Source organism: Ctenocephalides felis, unplaced genomic scaffold (assembly GCF_003426905.1).
Source record: "Ctenocephalides felis isolate EL2017-DRISC unplaced genomic scaffold, ASM342690v1 CF-g0.4_SCAFFOLD_01492, whole genome shotgun sequence".
Lineage (NCBI taxonomy): Eukaryota > Metazoa > Arthropoda > Insecta > Siphonaptera > Pulicidae > Ctenocephalides > Ctenocephalides felis.
Window position 1 is genome coordinate 9199370 of NW_020537646.1, and position 16806 is coordinate 9216175.

At 30.8% G+C, this 16806-nt stretch overlaps 3 protein-coding genes across 4 annotated transcripts; 2 read left to right on the forward strand and 1 right to left on the reverse strand.

The window, feature by feature from the left end:
• The first annotated feature begins 625 nt into the window (after window positions 1-625).
• LOC113370152 (metaxin-2-like) lies at window positions 626-4499 on the forward strand. The gene is made up of 7 exons (XM_026610821.1): window positions 626-724; window positions 782-888; window positions 964-1194; window positions 1948-2124; window positions 2230-2294; window positions 3987-4175; window positions 4370-4499. The coding sequence occupies exons 1-6, from the start codon at window positions 679-681 to the stop codon at window positions 4153-4155; spliced, it is 795 nt and encodes a 264-aa protein (XP_026466606.1). The 5' UTR covers window positions 626-678; the 3' UTR covers window positions 4156-4175; window positions 4370-4499.
• Window positions 4354-7358, reverse strand: LOC113370151 (tektin-1-like). Of its 2 annotated transcripts, XM_026610820.1 has the most exons (10): window positions 7198-7358; window positions 6947-7058; window positions 6467-6709; window positions 6212-6323; window positions 5871-6031; window positions 5410-5524; window positions 5121-5228; window positions 4972-5066; window positions 4723-4831; window positions 4354-4506 (listed from the first exon to the last, which is right to left on the reverse strand). In XM_026610820.1, exons 1-10 carry the CDS (start codon window positions 7211-7213, stop codon window positions 4354-4356), a joined length of 1224 nt encoding a protein of 407 aa, XP_026466605.1. In that variant the 5' UTR covers window positions 7214-7358. The 2 variants fall into 2 exon arrangements, with proteins under 2 accessions (XP_026466605.1, XP_026466603.1); XM_026610818.1 differs by having other exon boundaries at window positions 6947-7215.
• Window positions 7359-8249: 891 nt separating this feature from the next.
• On the forward strand, window positions 8250-16023 carry LOC113370026 (putative vitellogenin receptor; the record flags this gene model as incomplete). Its single annotated transcript, XM_026610674.1, is given in 29 exon segments — window positions 8250-8471; window positions 8558-8680; window positions 8894-9045; window positions 9124-9229; window positions 9295-9441; window positions 9563-9838; window positions 9903-10102; window positions 10172-10359; window positions 10426-10627; window positions 10694-10853; window positions 10922-11077; window positions 11153-11293; window positions 11358-11474; window positions 11560-11704; window positions 11783-11982; window positions 12050-12205; window positions 12283-12591; window positions 12652-12786; window positions 12844-12994; window positions 13075-13163; window positions 13223-13451; window positions 13524-13696; window positions 13756-13905; window positions 13984-14138; window positions 14204-14262; window positions 14322-15279; window positions 15350-15510; window positions 15649-15787; window positions 15850-16023. Coding segments are annotated over 29 exon segments (5457 nt in total). The 5' UTR covers window positions 8250-8281.
• Between the last annotated feature and the right edge of the window lie 783 nt (window positions 16024-16806).

A 16806-nucleotide genomic window follows, 5' to 3' on the forward strand; every position in this document is an offset into this window, starting at 1 on the left:
ATTTTTTTTTTTGTATATCGAAAATAATTCAGATTTTAATTGAAATTTTGAATATAGTTCTAATATTTAGTTACGGTATGGGAAGTTTCAGCAATATGCTTTAAGACACGATGCCATACACCCACTAGTTAAGGTTTTTTTTTACTCTATTTAGAAAATATTAATATTACAAAGCATTTCATTAAAATCGATGATTGAATCTTGCAAGTCTGCATTCTACTAGAACGTCGAATTTCGCAACCCTTGCGCTAAGGGATGAAATTTGGATAAGATAAAATCTCTCTTTTCTGTTTCCGCCTTGATCGAAGAAACATAACCAAGAAATAAATTTGTTCTATTAAAAATTAAATATTATAATAAATACTTTTTACATTTTTAGAATTATTAATAAACTCATAGTATTATAGTGTTATTACTATTTCATTGTGAACTATATATTTTATATAGATGCACTAACGTAAGTTTATAATTTGTTATGAAATGGCGCCCTCTATTATTTTATCCATTAACCTATTAGGTGTCTCACAATCACAACCCATCGAAGAAACCCACCAGCAATACGAACATACGAAATTTGTCGAACGTGTGTGACATTTGCCTATTTTTATTTCAAATGTTTTGAAAGGTTCGTATGTTTAAATTTAGTATTTCAGAAAAAAGTTAAATAAAAAAAACGAAATGCCTAAAGTATTGTTGAATGAGGCCGTCACATTAGAAATTGGAGGTAACTAATTATTATGCAATGATTTATGCCGGAGCCCTAATCGTTATTGAATTACAGCTACAGATCCATGGCCCAATGACGTCCAATTATTTCAGCCTCTAGAAGTTGAACAGATTTTATTACCAGATAATGCTAATTGTCTTGCAGTTAAGGCTTATCTAAAGGTACGTCGAATTGGTATATGTTTCAGTATCATCTGTGTTTTACATTATTTATAATTCATTGCTATATGATTGTAGATGTGCAATCTGCCATATAATGTGGAGTATCGTCATAATGCAGAATTCATGTCCCCCACAGGACAAGTTCCATTTATTAAGTGTGGTGCTTTTCTTGTCCCTGAACTTGAAAATATTGTTTCTTTTGTCAATAAGAAAGATATATCTCTGACTAAAGATCTGGATCAAACCACTAAGCTGGATATGCGGGCTTATATGACCCTTGTAAACAATATTTTGTCATTTGCTGAGGTAAATATTAGAACCATATATATACTACAGTATGTAATAATAACACAGGTCTACAAAAAAATTGTTGTCTGTATTGGGTGTGTAAGATATGTTTTCTAATATAGTTTTTACCGCTGAACACGAATCTAAACTTAAAATTGGGGTTAAATGGAAAAAATGATGAAAAATAACTACCAAAAGAACACAAAATCTGATCTAGTAATTCTTCTGCATGATAATTAAAATCTTTTTCGGTCATTCGGATATTCGGTCATTTCCTTGTCTTAATTAACAATTGAGTTATCACTTAAATGATCTATTAAGTTATTTTTGTAGATTACAGAAGTAATTCAGATATTTTCAGATATTCAATTGCAGGTATATTTGCAGATTAACCATGGGCTGTGGGGAGTTAATATGTTTGGAAATTACATGAATGATAAAAAAAAAAAAACTCAACTTGAAACTCGATAGTCATTTAAGATAAAAAGGGCCAAGGAATACAGAAATTATAAGAAATGGAGAAGATGAAAGTAATTCTTCTCAGATCAGAGATTTTATCATTAAAAAAAATATTTTTTTTTTCCATTTGACCCCCAATTTTGATTATGAATTTGTGTTCAGCGATAAAAACTACATTAGAAAACATATGCCGCACACCTAATACATAATTTTTTTTTTTATGGACCTGTATTCTGTTTAATTGATAAACTTCTCATACATAATGCAACTTGAAGAAAAACATGCAGAATTTTGTTTTCTTCATTATTTTAGTTATATATTACGTGGGTTGATAAAAATACTTTGCATCAAGTGACTTACCAAAGGAATGCTTACCCGTATCCGTGGCCTCTAAGTACTTATCAAAATTATAAGAAACGAAATCAAGTAATCCGAAAGTTAAAAGCTCATGAATGGTATAACTACAGTATATCAGATGTACTGAATAAGGTAAATAGTTTGAAAACTTATTTACAAATGAAATGAAACTGTATCTATATAATAAACTATTGCTTTATCACTAAATTTTGAGGTAAAAAATTATAATTATTACAGGTGGAGAAATGTTGCAGTGCTCTCAGTGAAAAGCTCGGTGATAATGATTACTTCTTTGGAAACAAGTATGTACTCTCTTTTTTTAGCATGTTTATTTTCTTTGCTTTTGAAAGAATCAAGGAAATTGTTTTTGGGTTAATTGCACCAAAGTATTAATATATAATAACTGTCACTAATAAGAATAACTCATATGAAAAATTTCAATTTAACATCTAAAGTTTGGATTTGAATATGGTAATTTTAGTTCATTTATTGGAATATCTATTTACCAGATTAGTGTTTATAATTGTGCAAAATAATTGTTTTGATCATGCAGGTGCAATATTGGCTTGTTGCATTTTTGTTGTAATTTTAAAATTTTAATTTTGCTATTGGTTTGAACTATGAATCTTAGACAAATGCTCACTGACTAATGGTGACGTAATGTAAAGAAATTGATCCAGTATAATCTTATAAATTTTCCTGATCTCGAAGCCTTTTGGATTGGTGCCCTTTTGGATAGGGGCTTGTGATATTTTGCCAGTCCTGCCACCCTATAGTTACACTACTGTTATTAGTGCTTGAAATATAGTTAAGTTGTTTTCTTGTTTTTGCTAATCTTTCAAGTGTCTTATTGGAGCCCTTATTATAAATAATTCTTATAAAATGCATTATTAGCCATTAAAATGTACATCGTTATGCTGCAACTTTACTGATGAAAATATATTTAGTAGTAGATAAATATGAAGTATTTGAAATGTTTCTTATCTAAGGATTATTGATCTAAGGGCTTGAATATGTTAATGCTAATGTAATGTTGCTTGAGCTTTATAAAATAAATGTTGGAATGTACTCAGATTAACGGAAATGGACTGCATGTTGTTTGGTCATTTCTTCGCAATAATGGTTACATCATTGCCAAATCCGGCTTCTAGTCTTTCTCGAATATTGCGCCGGCACAAGCCCCTTTTGCGTCACTGCAATCGCGTCGAGTTTCGGTGTTTTAGTCGCGAAACGGATTTATTCAATGAAGGCATTGCCGACATATACACGAATAATCGGCTCATGATGAAGCAGATTCTGACCACTCTCAGAATTAACGAGCTTGAACGGCAGAAGCGCATTGTAATTATTCAGGAAATCAAAAATAGCACGGCGGCCGCGATCGCCGATTATTTGGATGACGACGAACCGTTCGACGTGTCCAGTTCCATAGAGGCGATTTCTATGGAGGACATCAGGGAATGCACAAGCTCGACGCATTTGTTTTCTGATGTCGAAGGAGGCTCTACTGAAAAATTTCCGGATATCAATGATGCAACCGAAATTCTTTGTTAATTTTTTTGACAGTAACCTTTCTTTTTAGTTTTTAATAAATCAACAGTTTGTGATAAATAACTGTGTTTTATTGGCATGCTTTAAGATCGATACAATAAATTATAATTTCTATTAATGTTTAAACGTGATTTGTTTGTCGTGCTCGTTTGAGTAAACATTTTTCAATCTAATTACGAATAAACATGATATCAAAATTCTTCATTAATTTGTGGCTCTAGATTTAGATATTTTTTGCGCTTATTCTATATTTGTCAATATTTCTAGTCAAATATAATAAATAATTTTACAATGAGTCTATAAATAATTTGGTTCTCTTCTATTATTAGTGATTATTTATGTTAAATGTGCATTTAACATTTGCAATACTAACATAGGAAATGCTTATACCATATCTACTATTGCATAAATGAAGGATATCTAAATGAAAATTGAAATTTTAGGCCTACAGAATTAGATGCATTACTCTTTGGACACTTGTTCTGTCTAATTACAACTAGTATGCCGGAATCGTCACCTAAAATTGTCCCTATTATTTCGAAGTATAAAAATTTAACTGATTTCTGTCATAGAATTGATAGGACATATTTTCCTAGAAAGGTTTCTACATAATAAATAAGATAATGACCAATGTAAGTAAGATAATAAATATTACATTCATTTACTTGAATAACCTTCATAATTAGTAGTGTTAGTAATAAGAGTTTTATGAATAAAATTTATCTTTGCATAATAGTTTTATTCTATTTAAATAAATGAATATATCTTTCTATTTTTTTTTTTTGATAAATAACATAGGAATAATAAAAATTAATATGAATGGTAGTCCATAGATTCTCGCAATCCTAAGCAGTCGACTTCGTCTATTTTTAAGGAGTTTGTTTTGATATTTATATCTTCTTCGAGTTGAATTTGAGCCCTCAGTAAGTAGCGAAGCGATGCTTGCGACTCCAGAAGCATATTCTGTGATAAAAACTATTTATTAACTTGGATTTATAGGCAGTCGATGACAATATTTAAATAATTACAGTGATTGAATATGTGAACACATTGTAACTTTTGCTTGTTGCTCATGATGTTAGCAAAATACACAAATTACTGAGAAAATAAAACCTAATTTTTAGTTATTTAACTTATTTGTTTTATGTTATTAGGACATTAATTTTTTTTATTATTTACCTGGAGTTTATGAGTATTCTCTTTAAGCTGTCGAACCTCATACATTAATTTAGCGTCTACTGGATCCTTACAAAATTCTATACCAGGTCTTTGGGCACGATTTCCCAATCTAATTGAATTATTAGTATTGTTTTAGTTCTAATTTTAAATAAATATTTAAGTAGCAAATATCATTTTACATGATACTGACTTCAATATTATATAAAATGCTATTCGCTAATTTCAATTTCAATTCTTGAAATGTATTACCTTGTATGTGCCAGTGCCAGGAAGGATTCCTTTTCATAGAGCGCTTTTTCTAAACCAGTAATATTCAGGGTCATTTCGTTCGCTTGCCGTTGCGTCTGAAAAAAAAATAATATACTTCTGATTTTACAATTATTTGTGATTGCGCATACCTCGGCATGTTTAACTTCCATTTTAGTTTTTGATTCCCTAATTTCTGATATACGTATTCGAAACGCTTCATTTACCCGATTATATTGCTCCATTAGATCGGTCGTTACCTAATGTAAAAAATATTTATTTATTTATTTTTATCATTTATTTTTAGTCATTCGATGAGATAATTATAGCTACAACATTATTATTACTACAACTAATTATCTTATGCAGTATTTTTTATCAAAGTCATAGGTCATAGCTGATATTAATTATCTTAATAGTATTGTTTAACATTAAAATTGCCTGTTTAAGTAGTGTATCCACGTAGGACCTCATTATTCTTCCGCTGTTTATTTCCTTTGCACCACGATCTATATTCTTGCAGGTGTAGTCTACGTATTCTTCATATGTTATTGTTCTAGAAAATAATATGTAAAAGGTGGTATATATATATATATATATATATATATATATATATATATTATATTATATTATATTTTCAACAGCGCTCAGAACTACATTTTCTACGAGTTATATTTGCTATAGTAACAGATATTTTCATCTTATCGCTGCTGTATGTTTTTAAGCGAAATTTACTTGATTTTTTTATTGGATTTCAAGTGGAAATTTGCTATTATACTGCTCGATATCAATCTGGCCAAATGTTTGGATCGACCCTAGACTAGTTTGTCTTAGCCGACGTTTTCTACCGTTACACGACTAACGATAATTATTTATTATATTAGTAATATTAGTTAACCTACGCAGGATTCAAGGGCTGAGTCCCTTCGTAAATCGAGAGGGCCATGCTGTTGTTATTAAGACTTTTGTTGTATTGGTCGATTCTTAATGCCGCTGTCTTGTCCTCGTGGTCACGGTCTAAAAAGTACACAGTGGAACGAAGCCGTCGAATCTGTTCATTTGCCTAACACATGATATTTAATTATTACTTACTTACTAACATACAGAATGTAAAAAGTACGTATAAAAATGTATTAAAATAATAATGAATGGCAGGAGATTCAGATAATATATTGAAGATCCATAATAAAATTTTGAAAAAATTTAAAACGTTTAGTGGTAATATGATAGATTATCATAGTACCTCCTCCATGGTGCGTTGGAGTAAACACTGAGCACCTTGAATTACTTCAATTTCTTTTCTTAGCTCTCTTTCGACGTCGTCTTGGCAAAGATCAATTCCTAAACGACCTTCTCTAAAAGGAAAATATACAGTTTCATTATAGAACAAAAATACTCAAAACCGCCGTATATGAAGCGACAACTTTTTAAATATTAACGTGAGAATTGTTACTTGTGAATTATTCAATAACAAAATGATTCATCGGTATATTATTACCTTAGAATAATGCACTTTCGACATTGTTTGAGAGCAGTTTCGGAAAGGGCATTTAGAGCTTGAATTAAGCGATTCCTGTAAGTGGTCAGAGCTTCGATTTCGATCATACATTCCTTGCGTTCGCGTTCGACTTCTTTCTTGAAAAATTCGATGTCCTTAATTTTTTCACTTATTCGGTGATCTACTTCCTTCTTGTTTCGTTCACTGGATTCGGTCGTTTCATCTCGAATTCGATCTGATTCACTTTTAATGAAATTAAATTATTGTACATCAATTGATTTTTTTACCTTAAGCTATTATTAATAATATATAACGATAAATAAATATTACTATGTGGTTAAATATCTTAGTTCGTATTTAGTCTATTAGAACTTGCTTATGAATGAATAAATATAGATTTTTTGCCATCGTTTGCGAAAGTGTTAAATATAGGCTCTAGGGATACCTCAAGGGATTTAAATTTTAATTAATTATAATTACCTTAAAACTCTGTCGGCCAATTGTTGTTGGTCCTCCGTTCGTCGATATTTCTGCCTTACGTCAAAATACCAGTCATCTAAAGTGTACTTCGCCGGTGGTGGAGGTATTGCCTCTAAATTTTCATTCGCAAGTCCCAAAAATGCCATATTTAAGAAATACAAAAAATATAGGTTTTTAATTTATATATAAAAATGGATTTTGATATTTGTATATTTTATTAATCGTTAGGCTCGGTAGTGTTTTGTTCTGACCTAAAAATTTATACATCCTCCTTGGTATCCATGGATGCAAAATAAACACTCAAAATCAATTATTCACAATAATATCTAGAGGTTTATGATCAGCAATGATAGATATGAAGTTTCTATTTTCTCTAGAAAATCTAATTTGCTTTTATGTTTTATAAAGCCTTATAAAGTTTTATTTTTTTTTAAATTTTCAAAAGTATTTATTATTTTTTGGTAGAAAGTATTTGTATGTTTTTTATTATATATTTAATATGTTTAGTAAACAAGTATGTACTGAAATCGATGTGTGTATTATTATTCTACAACTACTTTTTATAAAAACACAAAAATTGTTTGTGCTAATAATGCATAATATATATTCTCAATCAGACCTAAAAAGCCAGATTTTATACTTGAGAGTAAGCATCAAAGAGCACCCACATATAAGTACATACATACTGAAAAATATACAACCGATATTGCAAAATTCAAATTATTTGTCAAATATTGAAAAGTGAAGTTGCCGAAAAACTGCAGAATAAAATTAGTTTTATTTAAGTGGAATACTAAAGTAACAATATTTTTTTCTAAATACAATTCAAGTCCCCAGAAAAAAGATGGAAATATTACTATATTCAATATCAATATCTGAATAACAGGCCGCAAATTTTTGCTTATGTGAACGGAACTATTTCCACCCGTCAGAAATGGTGAGATCATGGAAAAGGTAAATTAAATGGAAAGATCGAAACTATAAAGGCATACTTTAATATGCTTTAATATATAAATTGAGAGACAATAATTGAAAAATTCATATTTTATTATTTAAAAAATAAACTAGACATTATAATGAACAATAAAGAGATTGCGAAATGTGATCATACAATTTCTAGAACTTTCGCTTTATGCTGCAATAATTTATTTATCTATGGTTTTACTCATTCGGCACAAACTTGCCATCCATGTCAACTTATTCTATCAATTTCTCGTGTTGCGCAATCGTTGTTTAGATTCAAACTATACGGTATCCTATAAAAGGGCCAAAATTCCTGTATTTGCCTTCATTTTCCGAGTCAGGTTCGAGGGCTAAGGACGTTAAATAGTGGCAATGCGGTCAGTATGCCTAGTATTTCTGATATTTATTGTACAACATGTTTGTCCGCGCTCCGGATTTGTGTTCGATCATAAAGAATGCCTGACATCAGAATACACGTGTGGAGATGGCGAATGTATTTCCAAGACTAGAATATGTGATGGCATTAAAGATTGCAAAGACGACTCAGATGAACATCATTGTGGTGAGTTTGAAATTTATTAATTTCAGATAAAAATATGAATCTGGGCTTTTCTTTGACGATACATTTTAATCGTACGATTGTTCTAGAAATGTATCGTTGTGAAGAACCGGATTGGTACCGTTGTGCAGATGGTGAATGCATTTCATCTAGCTTCAGATGTGATAAGTCAATGGACTGCCCTTCAGGATCCGATGAACAAAATTGTGAAGGTACTTTTTCATAAGTATTTTAAATATTTTTTATCAAAATGAGATTATTCTAATCATAGATTTTTATTGAGAATAATAAGTTTGCGGAACATCAAAAGATATAACTTATGTTATCAAATTATTCACTTCAATATTTGAACTCGATAAATAGTAAAATAATGGCACAAGTCCAAATGTTACAATTGTAATTGTCAAATTTACATCTAATTTCAGATTTTGTTTACACACCACCCTCAACTAATCATTCATGTGAACACAATGAATGGATGTGTGCTGATAGAATGTGTATACCTCTCGAGTTTGTGTGCAATGGAGATTTTGATTGCATGGATAAATCTGATGAAGACATGGGGTGCAAGGATCAGGTATAATGCAAAGTTTCAGTTACTCTAAATTTTAAGGTTCACTAAATGAAAAATTTGTTTTACATTTTACATTTTCAGCATGCATGTGATGGATTTCGCTGTCGCAATGGACATTGCATAAGTGAAGATTGGGTTTGTGATGGCGCAATTGATTGTGCAGATGGTTCTGATGAAATAGATTGTGGTATGTTTTGTTAAAATAAAAATCTTGATAATATCAGATCAAATATCTGACAAATTGCATTGCAGATTCTAGACCTGTTACTTTTATGTGTATCTTGGAAAAAGACCACTACCCATGCCGTGATAATTCAAGTTGCATCCCAATAAATAAAGTCTGTGATAATATACCACATTGCAAAGATAAATCTGATGAAGGGGTTGGGTGCCAACAAGGTGATTTATAAAACACTTAACAATTCTTTCCTATGTTAAATAAATGAATTAATATATATTTACATATATATATATGTATGTATGTATGTATGTATATGTAAATTACTCTTACCATTTCTAGATTGCACTAGTCTATCGTGTGCCAAACACTGTGTAAAGACTCCAGAAGGCCCTCGATGTGTTTGCCCCTCTGGTTTCCATAATCCCTTAAACAGTGACTTTTCTCACATGCACAAGAATTGGCAATACAATAACAATGATAACTGCACTGACATAAACGAATGTGCTATTCATGGAATGTGCAGTCAAAGATGTGAAAATACTATTGGTTCTTACAAATGTTTGTGCGATATGAAATATACACTTTCAAGCGATAAAAAAAGCTGTAAAGTTAATGGTGAGTATATGTACATCATGCATTCATCAAACTATTTTGACTTACACTTGCTTCATATATTCAGGTGGAGAAGCCTTGCTGCTGTTCAGTTCCAGATCAAATATAAGAGGTTTATATTTAGAATCAAAAATTCTTTTCCAAGTAATCAAAAATCAAAGACAAATCATAGGTGTGGAGTATGATGGTAATCATGTGTATTGGACTGATGTTCATCTTGGAACTGAATCAATTTTACGTTCTCTAGAAGATGGCAGTCAAATGGAGGTAAAATTTGAATAACTTCAAATTTATTGCTACATACAAAAATTATAATAATTTTTGTTTAAATTCAAGGTTCTTTTAACATCTGGTTTGTCAGCACCAGAAGACTTAGCATTAGATTGGCTTACTGGAAATATTTATTTTACTGATGCTGAATTAATGCATATTGGCGTTTGTTCCAATGATGGCAAACATTGTACAATTATAGTAAATGAAAACATACACAAGCCTAGAGCAATAGCATTATATCCTGGACGAGGGTGGGTATTAATTTACTATATTAAAATAAACCATTTTTGTTTCATACTAAAATAAAACATGTTTAGTCAAATGTTCTGGTCTGACTGGGGTGATAATCCACAAATTGCCACATCTTCCATGGACGGTTCTTCACCTAAACTGTTTGTAAGCACCAATTTGCATTGGCCAAATGGTATATCAATTGATATTCCAAATAAGAGACTATACTGGGTGGATGCAAAACTGCAAACGATTGAATCCATTAATTTAGATGGAACTGATCGTCGGGTAAGCCTTAACTTTACAATATGAAGTTCGATAAATAGCTGTATATTAATCTAATCTTTTTTACAGATTGTACTTAAAGGTGTCACCAAACACCCATATGCTATTGCTATATTTGAAGATCAAATATACTGGAGTGATTGGGATTCGAAAAGTATACAATCATGCAATAAATTCACATGCAAAAACCGTGTTACAGTGGCTAAAGAATCCAAAGAATATATTTATGGTTTGTATGAAATTGACTAAAAATCAATTCAGTAATTATTTAATTACATAATTCTTAATGTATTCCAGGAATTCACATTTACCACAGCGCCCTGCAGCCCAAACATGATCATCCATGTATGAAATCGTCTTGCAGTCATTTGTGTTTAATAAAAAGTGCACATGAATACTCCTGTGCTTGTCCAGAAGGTAAAGAATTGTCAGCTGACAAAACATCTTGCAGAGGTAAGCTTTAATTAAAAACCTCATTTTTTACTAAATTTTACTTTATTTTTTTTTTTAAAACATTTTTTACATTAGAAACTCAAAGACAAAGTGAATTAATTATTGGAGCTGGAAATTTAATGGTTAGTTTGATGCATCAGAAATTAGGACGACATGAATTACATGGTGTTCCAATGAAAATTAATATGGATGTCTTAACATATAATAGCTTAAATGGTAATTTATTTTTATGGAATTATGCATTATTCATGTTTTTTTTTTAAAATATTTTTCTGTTCAGGTGAAATAATTGTGGCTGATAACAATAAAAAATTCATATACACTGTGGACATGTATACTACCAAATCATCTCGTCTCACTGATATTAAATCTGGTGAAGTGGAAGCCATGCATTTCGGTAAAAAAAATTATTGCATATATATAATTTATATATATATATATATATATATATATGATTTAATAAAAATTTATTTACATTACAGATAATCTTGCAAACAACTTATTTTGGATTGATAGTGTTCAGCAAACGATTGAAGTACTTCATCTTGATACTGGCGTTAAAGGATTTATTTTACATGGTTTAGGAGATCAAGTACCAGTTGGATTTGCTATTGTTCCATCTCATGGGTTATTAAATTTGGAATTTAATAAAAAAAAATTGAATTTTACTAACACCTTTTAATACAATCATACATTTTTATGCAGGATTATGTTTGTTGCTTTTCGATCACACGATCATACCCATATTGATCGTATGCTACTGGATGGAAGTGGAATCCGAACCCATGTTGTGGAAGATGGTTTAGGTAGATGGGGAAAAATTTCTATGGTGTATGATCATGATCTACAACGCGTTTTCTGGGCTGTCGAAGAAACTGGCAGAATTGAAAGCTCTTCAGTTGATGGTAGGTTAATGTCCTAACTCATTTTTGCAATAATAAAACTGCTCTAACATGTACTTTAATACCTCAGGTGATGACAGACATGGCTTCAGACATACGAAAGATAAACCCATAGCAATTGCAATTTTGGGAAATGATCTATTTTGGACAACAGCAGGCAATAGACGTTTATATTGGGCAGATAAACATAATCTTGGTAATGGATTCAACAAAAAACTAACTATAGGTAATGTTTAACAAAATATTATCAATACTCACAATATGAACTTGCCAATGTTACTTGAAATGTTCTCAATTCTTTAGATATTGAGCGTAACTTGAAATCTGTACCTCTGACCGCTATAACACCACGCACCATTTCAAATCATTTGTGTATTCATGAAAATGGAGGATGCTCTCATATTTGTATTCCGATGATGCAAGGAAAGATTAGTTGTCATTGTCCAGTTGGATTATCTCTAGTGCCTCCTTACAACATGAGCTGTGAAACAATTATTCACTGTACTGGAGAACAATTCAGGTGTTCAGATACAAACAAATGTATACCTATGATTTTACGATGCAATGGAAATAAAGACTGTGATTTTGGAGAAGATGAATCTGATTGTGAACGTAAGTCAGAAATAATATACACCTATCAAAATTTACATGTTCATATTATTTCATAATCAGGTTACAAAGATCGCCAGTCCTGCGCTGTAAATGAATTTCAATGTAATGATGGTATTTGTATTGAGTATCACTACAAATGCGATAAACATTTTGATTGTCCAGACAAATCAGATGAAGAAAATTGTGAAAACTATGGTGAGTTTAAATAATTTCTTTGAAATATTTAAGATAACTATTTCACTATTATTTTAGTATCTTCTTCAAAATGTACACACGCACAATTTGAATGTGCAAATGGGCAATGTATTGATAACAGATTATTATGTGATGTCTTACCGGATTGCTTAGATGGCAGCGATGAAAAAATGTGTGATCATGTCACATGTGAATCTAACATGTTCCAGTATGTCTAATTATAGAAACTTCTCATATTCTTGTACCCATGTTATGATATGATCGTTATTTAATATAAACTTGTTCCAGATGTCAATCTGGTTCCTGCATACCATCATCATGGGAATGTGATGGAGAAATTGATTGCACAGATGCTTCTGATGAACATACCTTCTGTGGTAGATAATAACTTATCATAATAATATAAACTTTCATTGCATATAAATATAAATTCCAGAGCCAAACACATGCAAAGACAATCAATTTACTTGTACTAATGGAAAATGTATTGATATGGATTTAAAATGTGATCATGAGGATGACTGTGGAGATTCAAGTGATGAAATAAGATGCCCTTCTAAAGAAAAGGAATCAACTACAGAAACTGATTTTATTGACCTTATTACATGTGAACCTACTCAATACACTTGTGAAGAAAGTGGGGCCTGTTTGCCAGAAATAGCAAGGTACACATATATTATACAATACTCACACTAAATCTAAATATATACTAACATAATTTTTCAACTTACTTGCAGATGCAATGGTACTGCTGAATGCAAATATGGTGAAGATGAACGAGAATGTACGAACTGTCAACTTGATGAGTTTACTTGCAATTCAGGTCAATGCATACAACGCAAATGGGTTTGTGACAAAACACGGGATTGCAATGATGGTTCTGATGAAACAAGTGAAAGTTGTTCTGCGGGTATTTTGTTGATACATTATTTTATATTATTTATGAAATTAATGATTGTAAATTTTCAGTTACAACAGTGCAACCGGTGCATTCTCAATTTCTTCCTGTGTGTGATGAAGACAGCTTTCGATGCAAGTCTGGTGGATGTGTTGATTTCTTATTTGTTTGCAATGGTATTCCAGATTGTTTTGATGGATCTGATGAAAATGGTGCTTGCAGTAAGTTTGATTTATTTCATAACTAATTCACTTCATAGTTTTAAATTTATTCATTTAAATATTCATCTAATCACTTAGATACATCATGTGATGCAATTAAATGCAAACATAAATGCAGTCCAACTCCTAATGGTCCCCAATGTTCTTGCCATGAAGGATATCACTTAGCAGGTGATCATTTATCATGTACTGATATCAATGAGTGCAAAGCGGAATTGCAACAATGTGGACAAGTATGTAAATGCTTCTTTCTCTTATCTTTCTTGGGCCTGTGTCTAATTTTATCCTCAATTTACAGATTTGCACAAACTCCGCAGGTTCTTTCCATTGCTCATGTTATCCAGAATTTATGCTAAGGTAATTAATCAATAAGTTTTATTAATTCTACTTGACTAACTTCATTGACTTTTATCTAGATCTGATAAAAGGAGCTGCAAAGCTACTGGAGATCAAATGTCCATCTTATATTCCACATCTAATCAAATTAGAGAACTAACATTATCTCCACCTTCTGTTAAAATACTATTCAATCGCAATATACCAAAAATTCTAAGTCTGGATGTTTCAAAGCACACAAGTACTCTATACTTCTCCTTGCATCTCATTAGTCAAATATACAGATTGGATATTAAGAGTGGTGATGTCCAATATATTATGAATATTGGAAAACCAATGAAACTTGCTGTTGACTGGATAACTCAAAATATTTACTTTATCAGCGAGGACGATTTACATAAAACACTGCGAGTTTGCCACATAGAGAATGCTGCATGTGCAATTCTAATGAAGTTTGATAAAAATATAGCTGTACCAGAATTAGTTGTGGATCCCATTAGCAAATACATTTTCTACACAGTAACCCACTGGTGGGTGTACGATAATCCTATAACAATCCTATACAGGGCAAATCTGGATGGCAGCCATGTCATAGAACTACGTAATGAGAAATTAAACTTAATAAGTGGAATTGGTATCGATCATCATCAAAAAACAGTGTACTACTGTGATAAACACAAAAACACAATTGAATCAGTATCATACAATGGCTCTGATCATAGGATTCTTGTAAAAGAACAAAAGCTGCTCACTGCTCCAAATGGTTTAGATGTTTTTGAAAACTATGCTTATACTTTAGTGTATGGATCCACACGGATGATAAAATGCCGTCTGTTTGGAAACTATGCTTGCACAGTTATTGATGCTTATATTTCCAATGCTGATTCCTTCAAAATTAGTCAATACTCTAAACAACTCCTACATGAAAACGCTTGTGAAAATTCAAATTGTATGTATTTGTGTGTTCCTGCTGACTCTGGCCCTAAATGTATTTGCAAAAATGGTCTTATGATAGCACCAGGTAGCTCCTGTGTTGATGTAAGTATATTTAAAATGAGCTGTTATAATTTTATTCAACTTACTTAAAATATGAACTCATATTTTCTAGGATATGGATGATCATCCTCAATTTGGCACTATGGCATCAAATGAACAATCCACAAGTGTTGCAGTTCCTATATTTCTATCCCTTCTTTTATTTGGTGCTGTTGCAGGAAGCATTTTTTATCTTTATAAGAAAAAACAAGAAAATCGTGGATCGATATTTAGGTAAGTATATGTTATGTATATGTATATGTATATGTATATATATGTGTATATATATATATATATATATATATATATATATGTTATAAAACACACGATTAATGTGCACTGATTAACATATTCACTTTCAATTTTTTTTAGAGGCATACGTTTTATAACTCCTGCTTATGGGCAACAAGGCAAATTAGGGGAACGATCACCAGCCATGATACAAGTTTTAAGAAACTTACAACCAGGAAAGTTGTCTGGTTTTCAAGATAATCAAGAACCTAAATTTAAGGTAAGTGTTATAGTTGTGGTTGAATCACTACTATAATGATGTTAAAATATGTTTATTTATAGCAACAATATCCTGATCTAAATGCTGACTCTGACTCAGATATAGAGGCTGAAAAACATCATGATAATGATACTGCAAAACTCATATATTGATTATTGTGATATTTAACTTTTAAATAAGATCGTAAGCCTATCTTATTTGTCTTTGTAATAGGAACTATTAATAAAGTGTTAAATGTTTAAAAAAAAGCTGTTTGTCCTTATTATATAACTTTTGATATTATAACATCTTATAATATATATTAATATGTTTACATATAACCTATTCATATAATATATATATATATATATATATATATATATATATTGATGAGTTATTTAGAATCGGGCAGTAACACCAAGTAAAAAAACTAAAGTAGTTTTGAAATACTTTATTTATCCATACGTATTTTCGGTCTTCATCGAGACCGTCATTCAGTGGAAAAAGAATTAATTATACAAAAATACACTACACTATTACACTGTGATAAACCAAGCTATTAATAACTGGAACATTTAAACTAATTATTTTTTTTGACAATTTTTTGATCACATTATAATGTGTACAAATTGGCTAACGTCTAAATACTGAATGAAATTGATTGAATTGATTTCATTCAGTATTTAGACGTTAGCCAATTTGTACAGACTATAATGTAACCAAAAAATTTTCAAAAAATAATTAGTTTAAATGTTCCAGTTATTAATAGCTTATAAATATATATATATATATATAACTATAGTTATTTAACTAGTTGACGAAACCCCGATAACCGTTTCGTTTCGTTGACGGCAAAACCGTCAACGACCCACCTCTATATATACATATATATACATATAGAACATATATATATATACATATATATATATTATATACATATAATATATATATATACATAAATATATATTATATATTTATACAGTGCTGGATTACCCCATAGGCCCGTGAGGCCCGGGCCTAGGGCGGCACAATTTGGGGGG